Source organism: Salmo trutta, chromosome 21 (genome assembly GCF_901001165.1).
Source record: "Salmo trutta chromosome 21, fSalTru1.1, whole genome shotgun sequence".
In the NCBI taxonomy this organism is placed as follows: Eukaryota; Metazoa; Chordata; class Actinopteri; order Salmoniformes; family Salmonidae; genus Salmo; species Salmo trutta.
The window spans coordinates 13,844,226-13,865,175 of NC_042977.1; the positions used below are offsets into that span (position 1 = coordinate 13,844,226).

Here is a 20,950-nt window from a genome sequence, read left to right on the forward strand (position 1 = left end):
GAAATGGCTGGATCCACAACATTTCTGAAAGATCTCAAACTATTCCAAAATATCAGTTGGAAAAACATCAACTCAACACTAAGCATCACATCTCATCACATAATCTGTCAGCTGTCGCAGGCTTTCGTAATCAGCCATTCAAAGCTCACATGAAGTCAGGATTTTTTAAATGTTACAGTCCGTGGGTCTCTTTGAAGTACTCACTTGATTCCTGGGACCTTGGACCTTGATGAAGCATTCTAAGTGAGAGAAAAAAAAATTACAACTCAGAATACAATACAACTCAGTTAGGGCTGTATAACAAAACAGTGGAGATAGTTGAAGTCGGAAGTATACATACACTTAGGTAGGAGTCATTAAAACTCATTTTTCAACCACTCCACAAACGTATTGTTAACAAACTATAGTTTTGGCAAGTCGGTAAGGACATCTACTTTGTGCATGACACAAGTAATGTTTCCCAAAATTATTTAAAGACAGATTATTTCACTTATAATTCACTTTATCACAATTCCAGTGGGTCAGAAGTTTACATGCACTAAGTTGACTGTGCCTTTAAACAGCTGGGAAATTCCAGAAAATGCTGTCATGGCTTTAGAAGCTTCTGATAGGCTAATTGATATAATTTGAGTCAATTGGAGGTGTACCTGTGGATGTATTTCAAGGCCTACCTTCAAACTCAGTGCCTCTTTGCTTGACATCATGGGAAAATCAAAAGAAATCAGCAAAGACCTCAGGAAAAATAAATTGTAGACCTACACAAGTCTGATTCATCCTTGGGAGCAATTTCGAAATGCCTGAAGGTACCACATTCATCTGTACAAATAATAGTACGCATAATAGTACGCAACATGGGACCACGCAGCTGTCATACCGCTCAGGAAGGACACACGTTCTGTCTCCTAGAGATGAACGTAATTTGGTGCAAAAAGTGCAAATTAATCCCAGAACAGCAAAGGACCTTGTGAAGATGCTGGAGGAAACAGGTACAAAAGCATCTATATCCACAGTAAAACGAGTCCTATATCGACATAACCTGAAAAGCCGTTCAGCAAGGAAGAAGCCACTGCTCCAAAACCACCATAAAAAAGCCAGACCACGGTTTGCAACTGCACATGGGGACAAAGACCATACTTTTTGGAGAAATGTCCTCTGGTCTGATGAAACAAAAATATAAATGTTTGGCCATAATGACCATCATTATGTTTGGAGGAAAAAGGGGGAGGCTTGCAAGCCGAAGAACACCATCCCAACCGTGAAGCACGAGGGTGGCAGCATCATGTTGTGGGGGTGCGTTACTGCAGGAGGGACTAGTGCGCTTCACAAAATAGATGGCATCATGACAAAGGAAAATTATGTGGACATATTGAAGCAACATCTCAAGACATCAGTCAGGAAGTTAAATCTTGGTTGTAAATGGGTCTTCCAAATGGACACTGACCCCAAGCATACTTCTGAAGTTGTGGCAAAATTGCGTAAGGACAACAAAGTCAAGGTATTGGAGTGGCCATCACAAAGCCCTGACCTCAATCCTATAGAAAAGTTGTGGGCTGAACTGGAAAAGCATCTGCGAGCAAGGAAGCCTACAAACCTCACTCAGTTACACCAGCTCTGTCAGGAGGAATGGGCTAAAAATTCACCCAACTTATCGTGGGAAGCTTGTGGAAGGCTACCCAAAACATTTGACCCAAGTTAAACAATTCAAAGGCAATGCTACCAAATACTAATTGAGTGTATGTAAACGTCTGACCCACTGGGAATGTGATGAAAAAAATAAAAGCTGAAATAAATCATTCTCTCTACTATTATTCTGACATTTCACATTCTTAAAATAAAGTGGTAATCCTAACTGACATAAAACAGGGAATATTTACTTGGATTAAATGTCAGGAATTGTGAAAAACTGAGTTTAAATGTATTTGGCTAAGGTGTATGTAAACCTCCGACTTCAATTGTATATCACCAGATCTGGGTGCATTTCACCTTTTTCCCATCCCAGTTCTGTTTCTGTTCGTCTTTGTCCATATCTGATTCTGTGTCTTCTGGCCTTGGTACATGAAGCAGAAGCACTGGGGAGATTAAGGAGAAGAAAGAGGGAGAGAGTTGGATTTATCTAATTGTCACTTATCTAGAATTAAAAAAAGCTACAAATATATAGTACCAGTCAAAAATATTTTTGGGCTATGCTGGAGTTGGTATTTCAAATATATACAGTACCAGTCAAAAGTTTGGACACCTACTCATTCCAGGGTTTCTTTATTTTGACTATTTTCTACATTGTAGAATAATACTGAAGACATCAAAACTATGAAATAACACATATGGAATCATGTAGTAACCAGAAACAAATCAAAATATATTTTATATTGTTCAAAGTAGCCACCCTTTGCCTTGACAGCTTTGCACTCTCTTGGCATTCTCTCAACCAGCTTCATGAGGTAATCACCTGGAATGCATTTCAACTAACAGATGTGCCTTGTTAAAATTTAGTTTGTGGAATTTATTTCCTTCTTAATGCCTTTGAGCCAATCAGTTGTGTTGTGACAAGGTAGGGGTGGAAAACAGAAGATGGTCTTTTACCAAATAGGGCTAAGTCCATATTATGGCAAGAACAGCTCAAATAAGCAAAGAGAAACGACAGTCCATCATTACTTTAAGACATGAAGATCAGTCAATACGGAACATTTCAAGAACTGTGAAAGTTTCTTCCAGTGCAGTCGCAAAAACCATCAAGCGCTATGATGAAACTGGCTCTCATGAGGACCGCCACAGGAAAGGAAGACCCAGAGGATTTTTTATTTATTTTATTTTATTATTTCACCTTTATTTAACCAGGTAGGCCAGTTGAGAACAAGTTCTCATTTACAACTGTGACCTGGCCAAGATAAAGCAAAGCAGTGCGACACAAACAACAGAGTTACACATGGAATAAACAAACGTACAGTCAATAACACAATAGAAAAGTCTATATACAGTGTGTGCAAATTAAGTAAGATTAGGGAGGTAAGGCAATAAATAGGCCTTAGTGGCGAAATAATTACAATTTAGCAATTAAACACTGGAGTGATAGATGAGCAGAAGATGAATGTGCAAGTAGAGATACTGGGGTACAAAGGAGCAAAACAATAAATAATATGGGGATGAGGTAGTTGGGTGGGCTATTTACAGATGGGCTATGTACAGGTGCAATGATCTGTAAGCTGCTTTGACAGCTGATGCTTAAAGATGGTGAGGGAGATATGAGTCTCCAGCTTCAGTGATTTTTTAATTCGTTCCAGTCATTGGCAGCAGAGAACTTGAAGGAATGGCAGCCAAAGTAGGATGGGCTTTGGGTGACTAGTGAAATATACCTGCTGGAGCGTGTGATACGGGTGGGTGCTGCTATGGTGGCCAGTGAGCTGAGATAAGGTGTGGCTTTACCAAGCAAAGACTTATAGATGACCTGGAGCCAGTGGGTTTGGCGACAAATATGAAGTGAGGGCCAGCCAACGAGAGCATACAAGTCGCAGTGGTGGGTAGTATATGGGGCTTTGGTGACAAAACAGATAGCAAATTGGATGTAGTCTATCACAGTGCCGAGTAGAGTGTAGGAGGCTATTTTGTAAATGACATCGCCGAAGGATCGGTAGGATAGTCAGTTTTACGAGGTTATGTTTAGCAGCATGAGTGAAGGATGCTTTGTTGCGAAATAGGAAGCCAATTCTAGATTTAATTTTGGATTGGAGATGCTTAATGTGAGTCTGGAAGGAGAGTTTACAGTCTAACCAGACACCTTGATATTTGTAGTTGTCCACATACTCTAAGTCAGAACCGTCCAGAGTAGTGATGCTAGACGGGCAGGCAGGTGCGGACATCGATCGGTTGAAGAGCATGCATTTAGTTTTACTTGCATTTAAGAGCAGTTGGAGGCCACGGAAGGAGAGTTGTATAGCATTGAAGCTCGTCTGGAGTTAAGTGTCCAAAGAAGGGCCAGAAGTATACAGAATGGTGTCGTCTGCGTAGAGGTAGATCAGAGGATAATTTCATTAGGGTTACAAGCCTCAGAAATTGCAGCCCAAATAAAATGCTTACACAGAGTTCTAGTAACAGACATCTCAACAACTGTTCAGAGGAGACTGCGTGAATCAGGCCTTCGTAGTCGAATTGCTGCAAAGAAACCACTACTAAAAAAGACACCGATAAGAAGAAGAGACTTGCTTGCGCCAAGAAACACGAGCAATGGACATTAGACTGGTGGAAATCTGTCCTTTGGTCTGATGAATCCAAATCTGCGATTTTTGGTTCCAAACGCTGTGTCTTTGTGAGACACACGGATGATCTCGGATGGATGATCTCTGCATGTGTGGTTCCCACCATGAAGCATGGAGGAGGTGTGATGGTGCCTTGCCAGTGACACTGTCAGTGATTTATTTAGAATTTAAAAAAAGGCACACTTAACCAGCATGGCTACCACAGCAGCGATATGCAATCCCATCTGGTTTGCGCTTAGTGGGACTAGGATTTGTTTTTCAACAGGACAATGACCCAGCACACCTCCAGGCTGTGTAAGGGCTATTTGACCAAGAAGGAGAGTGATGTAGTGCTGCATCAGATGATCTGGCCTCCACCCATTTGAGATGGTTTGGGATGAGTTGGACCGCAGAGTATTGGAAAAGCAGCCAACAAGTGCTCAGCATATGTGGGAACACCTTCAAGACTGTTGGAAAAGCATTCCAGGTGAAGCTGGTTGAGAGAATGCCAAGAGGGTGCAAAGCTGTCAACATAACTGATGGGCTCAAACGCATTAAGGAAAGAAATTCCACAAACTTAACAATTCACACCTGTTAATTGAAATGCATTACAGGTGACTACCTAATGAAGCTGTTTGAGAGAATGCCAAGAGTGTGCAAACCTGTCATCAAGGCAAAGGGTGCCAACTTTGAAGAATATAAAATATATTTTGATTTGTTTATTACATGATTCCATACGTGTTATTTCATAGTTGAGGTCTTCACTATTATTCTACACTGTAGAAAATAGTAAAAATAAAGTAAAACCCTTGAATGAGTAGGTGTCCAAACTTTTGACTGGTACTGTATATATATATTGAAATACCAACTCCAGCATAGCCCAAAAATGATTTGTGTTATCTCAGATTGTTCTGGCAATTCTCACATAGTAACTTCATTGGGAGAAAGGATGTTTGACATGCGTTTAACATTTGTATCACAAACCATTTTTGAGAAAATCATGATGAAAGTGGCCATTTTAGGCCCTTGTTAGACCTATAAATGTCTTCTGTAAGACTCTATGAACTGTGAACCGTACGATACAGACATCTTGGTGTCATACTCCTCAGTGTTCTTTAAAATATGGATAATTATGTCCAGATTCTGAAATACAACTTTTCACATTCATTTATTCAACATAAAAAAATATTAATATTGCTCTCTCAAAAGTACCCTTTTTGATTTATTTTAACCCTTTGACGCATACAATCACATATTTGTGATCATTGTTGAGTGGTCCCTGCAGCGTACCATCGCAAATATGTGAATGGAACAGTAGCAACAGAACATATGATGCAACAAACGTGTCTGAAAAGCATCTAAACAATGTTTTGTTCTGATGGGAAATAAAGGTCATCACGACTTTATTCCTCAATTTGACCTTTTATTGTAAAATATAAAATGTGAACGTCATCATCCAAACATCACACGGAACACATCCACAGCCAAACTCATTCCATAAACTAGTCTAAAAAACAGGTTGCGCTGACCTGCCCCAAAAAACATAAGTTAGCGACCTAACAGCTAGATTTGTTTACAATGTACCACATCTCTGGTGGCCACAAGGAGAGATGTAATATTGTTTAGAAAAGAGATGCGTGTCAGTTAAGCTAACAGCAGCTAAATTCTTTATGATGGCAACCATGTTTGTTTATGTTTGAAAAGCAAAAACTCCTAATTCCTGAATGCCAATCACTATAAGATGCAAATAAACAAAGTAAAAAATAAAAAATAAAAACATTTACTTACTTTGGCCACTTTTCAGCATATTACAAATCTTCGATGTACGTGTTACAGTGTATACAAGAACCGGAGCATATGACTTGTAACACGGAACCCAAACTCGCTGCGCGCGTGTGCCATCGTGCATAAATGTATTTTGTCTCCCCACACCAAATGCAATCACGATATGCAGGTTAAAATATCAAAACAAAATCTGAACCAATTACATTAATTTGGGGACAGGTTGAAAAGCATTAAAAATGTATGGCAATTTAGCTAACTAGTAAAAATAAAACCCCTAGAAAACAGGTCTGAGATGGCAACCCTAAAGTACCATAGTACCAATCTGATGCCGCGTTCAAGACAACTGGGAACTCAAAAAAAAGAGGAGCTCCAACTGGGCAAAGTCATTTTGAACGGTCATCCAACTCGGAATTCCAACTCGGGAACTCGGGCCTCCCAACCTGAAGATCACTGATGTCTTGATTTTACCTTGTATTTTTCAGAGCTCCCAGTTGTCTTGAAAGTACCATAAGTCAGTCGAGTGAACTATCCCTTGTTATAACATCTTTGGTCTGACAGACACTTACATGACAACCAGAATGCATTGTATGACGTCAACAAACATGGAGACACCCACAGCTGGCAAATAGCTTAGCATTAGCTCATCATAATCAGTAAAACCCTCAAAAAAGTATGTTACACACATCATGTGTGCCCATTACAATCTATGCAAGAATCAAAATGCATGATTTGTAACCAGTACTTGAAAACATGTGAATAAAACAGTAAATACATTATGATCCATACATACTGTATGCTCCCGGGGGGCTCCCGAATGGCGCAGCGGTCAAATGCACTGCATCTCAGTGCTAGAGGCATCACTACAGACCCTGGTTCGATTCCAGGCTGTATCACAACCGTCCGTGATTGGGAGTCTCATAGGGCGGCGCACAATTTGCCCAGCGTTGTCCGGGTTAGGCGGGGGTAGCCGGTCAATGTAAATAAGAATTTGTTCTTCACTAAATTGCCTAGTTAAATAAAAGGTGAAATAAAACATTTAACACTTCAATAATAATAAAAAATAAATGCTACTGTAGAAACGACAACGCAACATACAGAAAATATGGCACTTACTTTGATAAGAATGCACACGTCGAAAGTCCAATTTGTAAGGAAAACAACAATACAGGCAATGTGGGCACCAGTCAGAAAATGTGCAAGGACTGTTCTGACTAGAGATGTGCAATGTCTTCACACTTAATCTGGTGTAACACTGGGGAAGTGCTTGGGCTCTCATTGAAGAGAGAAGTTTGTCTGGCTCAGTAAAGCCTCAAAGATAAATTATCCGCAACAGTGAAATGGGCTACATCTTATGTGAATTAATGAGGAGATGGAACACACCTCAATTAAAACTATTGTTAGAAACTACAACTTGTTCGAAAATCATTTGAAATTGACAAGTTGAAATGTATACTATAGATAATTAGCAGGCAGATTTCCTTGGTTTGAGGGCAGCTCGGGTTAACTAGAACAGTGAGTGAAAATATTATCAAGAATAAAGTAAAATGGACAACATACCAACAATTCCCTCTGGGCAAGTCTGGGGAATAACCAAGCAACATTTGGTGAATGCAGATGATTCTGAAGCAGATAAAAATTTGCTGGCGTGTGGGAAGAGTCTGACTGTCGAGAAATGGCAGTTTAAATTCAGTGTACTTGACTTTGACTACCTAACGCCTATTTAGACCATATCACCATCTCTTCAAAGTAAGTCACTAAAAATATAGTCCCGTTTGTAAAATCCTCTATGAAATGGGCTTTTAAATTATGTGTAATTTAATGTAATGAGCTTTGCAAGTTATTGATGTTCATTTTAAAAGTGGTTTATTAAAATTCATGAACATTTTGATAACAGTAGCATGTTAAACTAAAGAAAAGTTTACATTTTTGTGTTTACTTTTTGAAAATCCCCCCCAAAACTGACCAAAATCCCAACAAGTCTCCAAAAATGTAATTTCAGCCTGTGGTGCCTGGCCTAAGACATTGTTTGCAACAATATACTCCTTAAAATAGTGATTTTGGTCCACCAGCTTCAAAAAGCTGTAAAAACTATATTTTGGTTTATTGAAAAGATATTTCACAGCGATTTAGATGGTACAATGATTCCCTACACTATTCAGTGCTTCTTTTCTCACAAACTGAAATGTTTAGCAACCAGGAAATGACAGAGCTATTTACACTAGATAACACAGCCACAAAATCAGAACAGCTTTCACATATTTACAACAGCTGCCTCTCCGGCGGGAGAAATCAATAGGTGAATATCACAGCCAATCACAACACTGGCGTGTAAGTAATACTGTGAAACACTGTCATTCCACTATTACTGCAGATATATTATGGACATTTTCTGAAATTACTTAAAAAAAAAAAAAAAATCCTGTCTGGCACAGGGATTTTCAACCTTTTCTAGCATGATAGCCACTTTTCAAAAAGAAACATGTTGCAAGCTTTTTTTGTTGCTGGTAAACCTGGTAATATAATTAATAAACAACTCTAAGGGGGCCCTATAAAATCTGAGATTTTTTATCTAAAAAGATTCTGGTTTATATTTTCCCCTTTTTGGCGGTTTTTCACTCTCAAAATTACAATTGTTCATCGAGAAACAATGAAATGAGATGTTCTGAGTCAATGTCAATGCTTTAGTCTGGAAGAAAATAAAAATCTATTTTAGTGTATTTCCTCTTTAATTGCGCATCTGGCCCTTTAATTGCGCACCTAGTGTGCCTTCTAATGTGCCGGTCTAGTGATGGTTCTGTACTGCTGCTGCTCATTTCATGGCAAAGTTGGAAAATAACAATTAATAGATACAAATTTTTCCAGTCGTGGCCAAAAGTTGAGAATGACACAAATATTAATTTTCAAAAAGTCTGCTGCCTCAGTTTGTATGATGGCAATTTGCATATACTCCAGAATGTTATGAAGAGTGATCAGATGAATTGCAAAGTCCCTCTTTGCCATGCAAATGAACTGAATCCCAAGAAAAACATTTCCACTGCATTTCAGCCCTGCCACAAAAGGACCAGCTGACATGTCAGTGATTCTCTCGTTAACACAGGTGTGAGTGTTGACAAGGACAAGGCTGGAGATCACTCTGTCATGCTGATTGAGTTTGAATAACAGACTGGAAGTGGCAAAAGGAGGGTGGTGCTTGGAATCATTGTTCTTCCTCTGTCAACCATGGTTACCTGCAAGGAAACACATGCCGTCATCATTGCTTTGCACAAAAAGGGCTTCACAAGCAAGGATATTGCTGCCAGTAAGATTGCACCTAAATCAACCATTTATCAGATCATCAAGAACTTCAAGGAGAGCAGTTCAATTGTTGTGAAGAAGGCTTCAGGGCGCCCAAGAAAGAACAGCATGCGCCAGGGCCGTCTCCTAAAGTTGATTCAGCTGCGGGATCCGGGCACCACCAGTACAGAGCTTGCTCAGGAATGGCAGCAGGCAGGTGTGAGTGCATATGCACGCACAGTGAGGCGAAGACTTTTGCAGGATGGCATGGTGTCAATAAGGGCAGCAAAAAAGCCATTCCTCTCCAGGAAAAACATCAGGGACAGACTGATATTCTGCAAAAGGTACAGGGATTGGACTGCTGAGGACTGGGGTAAAGTCATTTTCTCTGATGAATCCCCTTTCCGATTGTTTGGGGCATCCGTAAAAAAGCATGTCCGGAGAAGACAAGGTGAGCGCTACCATCAGTCCTGTGTTATGCCAACAGTAAAGCATCCTGAGACCATTCATGTGTGGGCTTGCTTCTCAGCCAAGGGAGTGGGCTCACTCACAATTTTGCCTAAGAACACAGCCATGAATAAAGAATGGTACCAACACATCCTCCGAGAGCAACTTCTCCCAACCATCCAGAAACAGTTTGGTGACGAACCATGCCTTTTCCAGCATGATGGAGCACCTTGCCATAAGGCAAAAGTGATAACTAAGTGGCTCGGGGAACAAACACCGATATTTTGGGTCCATGGCCAGGAAACTCCCCAGACCTTAATCCCATTGAGAACTTGTGGCCAATCCTCAAGAGGCGGGTGGACAAACAAAAACCCACACATTCTGACAAACTCCAAGCATTGATTATGCAAGAATGGGCTGCCATCAGTCAGGATGTGGCCCAGAAGTTAATTGACAGCATGCCAGGGCAGATTGCAGAGGTCTTGAAAAAGAAGGGTCAACACTGCAAATATTGACTCTTTGCATCAACTTCATGTAATTGTCAATAAAAGCCTTTGACACTTATGAAATGCTTGTAATTATACTTCAGTATTCCATAGTAACATCTGACAAAAATATCTAAAGACACTGAAGCAGCAAACTTTGTGGAAATTAATGTGTGTCATTCTCAACTTTTGGCCACGATTGCACAGTTGAAGTCGGAAGTTTACATACACCTTTGCCAAATATATTTAAACTCAGTTTTTCACAATTCCTGACATTGAATCCCAGTAAAACTTCCCTGTCTTAGGTCAGTTAGGATCCCCACTTTATTTTAAAAATGTGAAATGTCAGAATAATATTAGAGATAATTTTTTCTTTCATCACATTCCCAGTGGGTCAGAAGTTTACATACACTCAATTAGTATTTGGTAGCATTGCCTTTAAATTGTTTAACTTCGGTCAAACGTTTCGGGTAGCCTTCCACATGCTTCTCACAATAAGTTGGGTGAATTTTAGCCCATTCCTCCTGACAGAGCTGGTGTAACTGAGTCAGGTTTGTAGGCCCCCTTGCTCGCACACGCTTTTTCAGTTCTGCCCATACATTTTCTATAGGATTGAAGGTCAGGGCTTTGTGATGGCCACTCCAATACCTTGACTTTGTTGTCCTTACGCCATTTTGCCACAACTTTGGAAGTATGGTTGGGATCATTGTCCATTTGGAAGATCCATTTGTGACCAAGCTATAACATCCTGACTGATGTCTTGAGATGTTGCTTCAATATATCCACATAATTTTCTTTCCTCATGATGCAATCTATTTTGTGAAGCGCACCAGTCCCTCTTGCAGCAAAGCACCCCCACAACATGATGCTGCCACCCCTGTGCTTCACGGTTGGGATGGTGTTGTTTGGCTTGCAAGCCTACCCCTTTTTCCTCCAAACATTACGATGGTCATTATGGCAAAACAGTTGTATTTTTGTTTCATCAGACCAGATGATATTTCTCCAAAAAGTACAATCTTTGTCCCCATGTGCAGTTGCAAACCGTAGTCTGGCTTTTTTATGGCGGTTTTGGAACAGTGGCTTCTTCCTTGCTGAGCAGCCTTTCAGGTTATGTCAATATATAGGACTCGTTTTACTGTGGATATAGATGCTTTTGTACCTGTTTCCTCCAGCATCTTCACAAGGGCCTTTGCTGTTGTTCTGGGATTGATTTGCACTTTTCGCACCAAAGTATGTTCATCTCTAGAAGACAGAACGCTTCTCCTTCCTGAGTGGTATGACGCCCGCGTGGTCCCATAGTGTTTATACTTGCGTACTATTGTTTGTACAGATGAACGTGGTACCTTCAGGCGTTTAGAAATTGCTCCCAAGGATGAACCAGACTTGTGGAGGTCAACAATTGTTGTTCTGAGGTCTTGGCTGATTTCTTTTGATTTTCCCATGATGTCAAGCAAAGAGGCACTGAGTTTGAAGGTAGGCCTTGAAATACATCCACAGGTACACCTCCAATTGACTCAAATTATATCAATTAGCCTATCAGAAGCTTCTAAAGCCATGACATTTTCTGGAATTTTCCAAAATGTTTAAAGGCACAGTCAACTTAGTGTATGTATGTAAACTTCTGACCCACTGGAATTGTGATACAGTGAAATAACCTGTCAGTTAACAATTGTTGGAAGAATGACTTGTGTCATGCACAAAGAAGATGTCCTAACCGACTTGCCAAAACTATAGTTTGTTAACAAGAAATTTGTGGAGTGGTTGAAAAACAAGTTTCAATGACTCCAACCTAAGTGTATGTAAACTTCCGACTTCAACTGTACTAACTCATCACATACTTCTGCCAGGTAAGTCTACTTTGCAGTTAACATTTAATTGAGTATGTTTTGGGAAAAGTATTTCTGCCAACCCACAAGACTGTTATCACATCAACTGGATACACATGGACTGATAGACAAACGCCCACCACAGACAGAAAGGGGCAATATTGCTGGAAATCAATTGGCAGATATATTGTATTAGGTTTGGATAGTGGCTAACCAGCAATGGGATAATGTCAGCGCTGCGTTGGTTAGATAGTATCTGGGGAGCTTGTGGTGTCTGACACTTCTGAGATTTATTCATGACAGTTTGCGGTGGAACACATTGTTGGAGACCCCTGGTGTAGCACCTTTAACCAATCACAGACCATTAGGATTGCACATTCAGCAAATCACCAGCAAATTCCTTTTGAATCCATTTCCCCATTCACCGTTAGGAGAGAGCCCACTCTGGAAATATGATGTACTTGTAGAGTATATTGTTCCAAACAACATCTTAAAATGAACAAAATCAAAAAAAGCTACTTTTGACATATTCATATTTTTTTATGTTGAATAAATTAATGTGAACAATTAATGTCAAGACATACTCCATATTTTAGTGCACACTACAAGGAGTACAATGACACCAATATGTTGTCTGTATCGTGTACGGTTCACATGTCATACGGTCTTACAGGAGGCATGTAGAGGTCTAACAATGGCCACTTTAATCATTATTTTCTCAAAAATGGTTTCTAATACAAATGAAAAAAGCATGTCAAACATATTTCCTCCCAACAAAGTTTCTGTGAGAAATGCGAGAACAATCTGAGATACCTAAAATATTTTGGGGCTGCGTTGGCGATTCCCGAAAACGGCAGGGGTGGCAGGTAGCCTAGTGGTTAGAGCGTTGGGCCAGTAACCGAAAGGTTGTTAGATCAAATCCCTGAGCTGACAAAGTAAAAATCTGTCGTTCTGCCCCCGAACAAGGCAGTTTACCCACTGTTCCTAGGCCGTCATTGTAAATAAGAATTTGTTCTTAGCCAACTGGCCTAGTTAAATATAATTTTAAAACATTTTAAAGACACCATTAGCATGTAACATTGAGAACCACTCAGATATTCCTATTCGTCCCATGAGTAATGTCTATAGCCTTCGAAGACATAGTCTAAAACCTTTTATCATGTACACTAGACACTATTCAACAGTACAATAAAGAGTAGCCAGCAAAGCCATTACAGTATATTTCATTGTCAATACATTGAATACCACCTCCCTCATAACAACTTGGCTAATAATTCAGTGCTGGAATAAAAAGAAAATATTATTAAGCCTACCAACTGGAAACAGAGCATTGTACCCTACAACGGCTATTCATTCCTCTCATGGGGTCATTGTAGGGCCAAGACATTTTGTTAACCGGTTCTGTCCAAAATAATTCAATGTCTAATGATGAACTAATGTAAAGTTTATAAAACTTGTAGTACCAAGTTCAAATCCAACACACCTCGTTTAGGCTGCATGTCCTGTGAGCCTCCCGCGAAAATGTCCTGTGGGTTCAAAGTGCTCTGATGCAATGCAGAGTCCGAGTTAGTCCTATAGCACAGGGAAAGAGACGTACACCACTTAGGGGGTGACCAACTGTATCTGCTGTGGAAAGTCAAGGGAACGTTTCACAACGAAATCCCAACAGTTTCACATCACATAGTTGGGTTATCTTACCTCCTCCAACTGGTGTCAGGTGGGGGTGACAGATACACTGAGCCATATGGACAGCTATCAATGTGATACCCCTGGTTAAGGGCAACAGAAATCTGTAGCATTTCACAACTGACGTCAATGGATGTAAAACACCATTATGCAATAAAGTACAGCATATGCTTTTGAAGTACAATGGTTAAAGATGTTACATAGTGGTGCTTGCTTTAATGAAAAGGCAAATTGTTACTGGAAAATTACTATGTAATTACCATGTCATTCATAATGAAATATCCGTTGCATAGCGGACCGTAAAATAAAAAGTGTTATCAACTATACAGTAGCATAAACCGAAAGTAAAAGATATTTGGCGTCCATGTTTGTCGAGGGGCCTTCCGTGTGGGGACGTGATGCGGTTTCTGTCCCGGTAAACTCTGTCAACCAATCCATGATGCCGTGTTGTCCTGCTAGTGTCACCTGAACCTTGAAAGGGAGTCTGCAGACACCACCAAAGAAAACCAGTTACAAGCTCCATAGATAAAAGACAGAAAAATTTCAACAAAAGTGTAAACAAATTTCCATTTAGGGTAAGACCACACATACAGCGCCTTCATAAAGTTTGTCTTTTTTTGTGTGTGATTTTTTTGTCACTGGCCTACACATAATCCCACATAATGTCAAAGTGGAATTATGTTTTTCGAAGCTTCTACAAATTAATAAAAAATTAAAAGCTGAAATGTCTTTCAGTATTCAAACACTTTATGGCAAGCCTAAATAAGTTAAGGAGTAAAAATTTACTTAATAAGTCACATAATAAGTTGCATGGACACTTTATGCAATAAGTGTTTAACATGATTTTTTAATGACTACCTCATCTCTGTAACCCACACATACAATTATCTGTAAGGTCAGTCAGTCAAGCAGTGAATTTCAAATACAGATTCAACCACAAAGACCAGGGAGGTTTTCCAATGCCTCGCAAAGGGCACCTATTGGTAGATGAGTAAAAATAAAAAAAGCAGACATTGAATATCGCTTTGAGCATGGTGAAGTTATTAATTACAATTTGGATGGTGTATCAATACACCCAGTCACTACGAAGATACAGGCGTCCTTCCTAACTCAGTTTCCGGAGAGGAAGGAAACCATGAGGGATTTCACCATGAGGCAAATGGTGACTTTAAAACAATTAGAGTTTAATGGCTGTGATAGGAGAAAACTGAGGATGGATCGACAACTATGTAGTTACTCCACAATAGTAACCTAATTGACAAATTGAAAAGGAAGCATGTACAGAATATGTTTGCAACAAGGCACTAAAGTAATACTGAAAAAAAGTGTTGCAAAGCAATTATCTTTTTGTCCTGAATACAAAGTGTTATTTTTGGGATAAATCCAATATAACACATAACCGAGTACCAATCTCCATATTTTCAAGCATAGTTTGCTGCATCATGTTATGGGTATGCTTGTAATCGTTAATGACTGGGGAGTTTTTCAGGATAAAAAAAGAAACTGAATGGAGCTAAGCACAGGCTAAATCCTTCAGGAAATTCTGGTTCAGTCTGCTTTCCACCAGACAATGGGAGATTAATTCACCTTTCAGCAGAACAATAACCTACAACACAAGGCCAACTCTACACTGGAGTTGCTTACCAAGAAGACAGTAAATGTTCTTGAGTGGCCGAGTTACAAATACTCGCAGCTGTAATCACTGTCAAAGGTGCTTCTACAAAGTATTGACTTAGGAGTGTGAATACTTAATGTAAATGACATATTTATTTAAATTTGCTAACATTTATATGGGGTATTGTGTAGGTGAGAGAAGAAAAATGTAATCCATTTGGAATTCAGGCTATAACAACAAATTGTGGAATACGTCAAGAGGTATGAATAGTCCTACAAACACACATTACCTGAAAAGGCATGTCAATGGTGCCATTTCCAATCTGATTGACATTTGGCAATGATCCACCATAGTACTGTCCACGGTTTTGTCCCAGCTGTAAATACTGGGTCTTCTGTAACTGTAACTGTATAAGGAGTGACGAAACAAAACAAAAAGCAAACATGGCATCAGATAATGTTCGGTATTAAATATTCAACAATAATTCAAAAACAAAATGAGTGTGACAGAAAGCACAAAAATTCTGACTGATGAAAAAAACCAACACTTTCCTTGTTTAACATTGATTCTACAGATTACAAATCACTCCATCCATCTCAGTTAGAACCAAGGGGATAAGACTTGTCTGGCCGAAGCGATCACCTATTGTTGTGTGAAAATGACATTTACTCACCTTTAACCTCAATTTACCTAATAAACTTCATAGAGAAAAATCTACTTTTCAGCAATTACAGATCACCCATGACTAAATTATGTTTTCATTATTTACAATCTTGCCACACCGCCTCACCTTGACATTGAATGGCACCACATATAGGCCTAGCTGGGATAACTATCACCTATATGAATATCTTTCCATCCTTACAAAAACTCAAGGTCACACCCTTATAGGTTCAACAGTTCACCTGCTATGAGTATGCAAATAGTTTATCTCAAATCAAATCACATTTTATTGGTCACATACACATGGTTAGCAGATGTTAATGTGAGTGTAGCAAAATGCTTGTGCTTCTAGTTCCGACCGTGCAGTAATATCTAACAATGATCTATTATTGGCTGTGATTTCAGGTGGTGGCAGCCAACGACATAAACTCAGCAAATAAAGAAACGTCCTCTCACTGTCAACTGCATTTATTTTCAGCAAACTTAACATGTGTAAATATTTGTATGAACATAAACAAGATTCAACAACTGAGACAAACTGAACAAGTTCCACAGACATGTGACTAACAGAAATTGAATAATGTGTCCCTGAACAAAGGGTGGGGGGGGTCAAAATCAAAAGTAACAGTCAGTCCTCATGGACTGCACCAGATTTGCCAGTTCTTGCTGTGAGATGTTATCCCACTCTTCCACCAAGGCACCTGCAAGTTCCCGGACACTTCTGGGGGGAAATGGCCCTAGCCCTCACCCTCTGATCCAACAGGTCCCAGACATGCTCAATGGGATTGAGATCTGGGCTCTTCGCTGTCCATGGCAGAACACTGACATTCCTGTCTTGCAGGAAGTCACGCACAGAAGGAACAGTATGGCTGGTGGCATTGTCATGCTGGAGGGTCATGTCAGGATGAGCCTGCAGGAAGGGTACCACATGAGGGAGGAGGATGTCTTCCCTGTAACGCACAGCGTGGAGATTGCCTGCAATGACGACAAACTCAGCCCGGTGATACTATGACACACCGCCTCAGACCATGACGGACCCTCCATCTCCAAATTGATCCCGCTCCAGAGTACAGGCCTCGGTGTAACGCTCATTCCTTTGACGATAAACGCAAATCCGACCATCACCCCTGGTGAGACAAAACCATGACTCGTCAGTGAAGAGCACTTTTAGCCAGTCCTGTCTGGTCCAGTGACGGTGGGTTTGTGCCCATAGGCTACGTTGTTGCCGGTGACGTCCGGTGAGGCCTACAGGCCCTCAGTCCAGCCTCTCTCACCCTATTGCGGACAGTCTGAGCACTGATGGAGGGATTGTGCGTTCCTGGTGTAACTCGGGCAGTTGTTGTTGCCATCCTGTACCTGTCCCGCAGGTGTGATGTTCGGATGTACTGATCCTGTGCAGGTGTTTTTACACGTGGTCTGCCACTGCAAGGACAATCAGCTGTCCGTCCTGTCTCCCTGTAGCGCTGTCTTAGGCGTCTCACAGTACAGACATTGCAATTTATTGCCCTGGCCACATCTACAGTCCTCATGCCTCCTTGCAGCATGCCTAAGGCACGTTCACGCAGATGAGCAGGGACCCTGGGCATCTTTCTTTTGGTGTTTTTCCAGAGTCAGTAGTAAGGCCTCTTTAGTGTCCTAAGTTTTCATAACTGTGACCTTAATTGCTTACCGTCTGTAAGTTGTTAGTGTCTTAACGACCGTTCCACAGGTGCATGTTCATTAATTGTTTATAGTTCATTGAACAAGCATGGGAAACAGTGTTTAAACCCTTTATAATGAAGATCTGTGAAGTTATTTGGATTTTTACGAATTATCTTTGATTATCTTTGGTCCTGAAAATAGGACGTTTCTTTTTTTGCTGAGTTTACGTTTCAGAACGTTCTATTATGTACTAGAGATACTGAGTAATATCACGAGACAATAATTTTGTTATGTTGTTTAGAAAAGCTGGTATCAAAGTTGTTTAATCCTATATGTAGACAGTACCCAAACTGTTCATGTCTGTCACGCACACGCACTATTGATTAAAGCAGGGAAATCATTTAATAACAATCTCTAAAGCCTATTTCTCCAGAGTATTTTGAAAATTGAGTAATCTCCCAATAGTGAGTCAAGTTTGAATACATCTTGTTATTTTGTTGACAGAAGATTACATGCCTTTTGGGATCAGTGTTTCACAAATCCAACCACATATGAATCTAGTCAATAGGGTAAATGTGACTACTTGAGTGAACTTGTAGGCTCGCTGCCTACTGCACGGTCCAAAATTATTATCAAATACTGAGTATTAGACTTGCCCTTCCTATTATTGTATGCATACTGTATGTTACAAAGTAAGTATTATGTTTTTAGCCTCATACTATACTCGGGCTGGGAATTGCCTGGGACCTCATGATACGATATTATCACGATACTTAGGTGTCGATACGATATGTATTACGATTCTATATGTATTGCAATTCGATACTGTGATTTTATTGTGATTCGATGTTCCAAACCTATATCGCTCGCCATATGTCTGCTGCAGAGTGTCAAGAGAGACAGTTTTTATCCATCATGGAAATAAGTGTTGTAAAAAAGCGCAGGTATACAGGCAACTAGCACAAAAATAATATTGCGTTATTGCCAAAATGATACGATGCAATATATTGTCCAAAATAATATCCCGATATGTAGCTGTATCGACTTTGTCCCCTATCACTATACTATAAGGCCAAAATCAATATGTTAAAGAGATTCTCCAGTACTTTTGTATACTTTTTAGCTAGTAGATCTGAATGTAGTGCTCATGAGCCAAAAGTGGTCCCTGAAAATTGCAGATATGTGCACCATGTCATTGCTCTCTCTCGCTCACTCTGTGTGCATCTTGCTAGCTGTCACGCAAATGGTGAGGGGCTAAAACTCATTGGCTAGAACTGGAATTGCTAGGGGGCTGTCCCATGTGAGGGAAAATGTAGGGAAAAAGGTGCATCTTTCCCAGAAAAACAATCGCTTTCAAACTAGGGATTTCATGGCTGACTGAGGTAACAGTAATTCTGCTCATAGATGCATGTCTGAACTACACATTGACACATCCACCCCAAAGTTCCAGAGCATGTCTTCAAATAGTGAAACCTACTCTCCCCAAATGTGTTTGTTGAAATTGCACACAGGTATGACTTCCAAAAGGTTCCAACCTAACACAATAAATCACCCACTTCAGGAAAAAGAATAGACGTCACCTCAACACTGAATGAATCAATTGAAATCAACAGAAAATGTGTTATTGTCTGTGAATTAAAAACAAAAACTACACTGATGATTGTCCAATGTATTCAATGGATAGTACCATCCAAATAAGGATGCAGTAATGTAACCTGCCAGTGAGCTATGCCAATGTTGCTACAGTATCTCAGAACCCGCCCATTTGAAACTATTTCAAATGCGCTGGTTCTGCTGGCAACGTTTCTCAAATGCACCAATGTTATTTCGTATACATTTTGTAGAAAATGTACTGCCAAAAGCACTGAAATGACATTGATGAAGAGCGCAATATGTTGCTGGCATTAGAGGCCTGCGGCATGCGGTTTGTCGTCAACATAATCTGTGCGGGTTTGTCCTCATCTTTAATATGCCACTGTCAATCATATTACTGTACTTGTCTGCCCAGTTTCACAGCACGACTGCTTTTCCCACCTGATTATTAGCCCGTGTGTCTTTGGTGATCTTTAACCTGAAAACACTGCTTCCCAAAATGCTTCAATACATAGAAATTGCTGTTCATCTGAAGCTTCTTCCTCGCCTAGAGTGCGATCAGAAAAACCAACGAACGTTCTATTTTGATGTGGCTTTCAAACACGCATGCACGCCCCACATTAGTTGGCTATTGCCTTGCACTGGAGCTCTATTGTGCAACTTTTGAAGACGGAGGGACTTGAGTCGGGATACCTCTCCATTTGAGAATAACTACACGAAGACGATAATAAGACTGCTGGTTGCCATTCATGCCAAGAATATTAGCTGGCACGTAGGGGGCTGTTTGTTATTGTTTACCTCCCTGGCTAAGCTACGTGCCCGTCGCGAATATTACTGAATTTGACAGCTCACCAGTAATAACAGCAAATGGGTTAAAAACAGACAAGCTTACCCTCGCTGCTCGGGTAATACTCAAATCTTTCATCACTTCCTCGAATGCTGCGGTCTCCTCTGCCTGCTTCTGATTGTGTAAAGCGATTTTCTCGCTGAATTTCCGCGGATTGTTTGATGTCGCCATGTTTCGCTCTTCTGCTCCGCTTTCCCTCAATGACGTTGCATGCACACGTCCTTGCGCGTGGGCGTAGGTTACGCGCAACATCTGGAACGCCTGCATTCCCCACCTTTTTCACCAGGGATGGGTAAAATACAAAAAGTTATATTAAGTTAATCATTTTAGCCTCATTGTTGCTTGTCTGAACATGTTATCAACGGTCCACTTGTCAGACGTATGCGGATAATAACAAAATTAAGATGATGCTCCAAAGAACGTGTTTGTCAGGTTCTTCTTGTTTGCAGCCACTTAGCCTGCATGGCATAACAATACTCTATCCTGTGCCTCTTATTTTCCTCTGATGAAGGCTATAGCCGATAAATGTGGTTGTGTGTGTCTGTTCCTTTCCAATTCTTGTAGGCCTTGTGTCTTTAATAACTAGCCCCAGGCCAGATGTCCCCACTCAAAGGAGAGTGCTTACTGGCAATATAATTCTCACTGGGAATGAAATGCATAAACCAAATGTAAATCACACAATTCACTACTAATATGCTGAAAGTATCAACACTGTCAAAAATGTATTTTTTTCGACAGACACTAAGGCCAAAGATGAGGTTTTGAGCGACAGGGAAAGCACAATGAAACAATATGCTGTTTCACCCACCATTCAGAGTAGTGGAAATAAATTGGCTGTAAAGTAACCAAGGAAACCATTG

The 20,950-nt window shown here is 40.3% G+C and overlaps 1 protein-coding gene across 1 annotated transcript in view; it reads right to left on the minus strand.

Annotated features, from left to right (window-relative positions):
- The window catches only part of LOC115156740 (CREB-regulated transcription coactivator 1), a 53,796-nt gene that overhangs the window by 16,738 nt on the left and 16,108 nt on the right, over positions 1 to 20,950 (minus strand). Inside the window, exons 2-8 of the mRNA XM_029704377.1 lie at positions 20,136 to 20,364; positions 15,636 to 15,752; positions 14,087 to 14,215; positions 13,744 to 13,805; positions 13,529 to 13,617; positions 1,984 to 2,069; positions 205 to 239 (exon numbers count right to left, since the gene is read on the minus strand). Coding sequence (XP_029560237.1) covers positions 205 to 239; positions 1,984 to 2,069; positions 13,529 to 13,617; positions 13,744 to 13,805; positions 14,087 to 14,215; positions 15,636 to 15,752; positions 20,136 to 20,357 — 740 coding nt within the window. The 5' untranslated portion in view covers positions 20,358 to 20,364. The remainder of the gene's footprint in view (positions 1 to 204; positions 240 to 1,983; positions 2,070 to 13,528; positions 13,618 to 13,743; positions 13,806 to 14,086; positions 14,216 to 15,635; positions 15,753 to 20,135; positions 20,365 to 20,950) is intronic.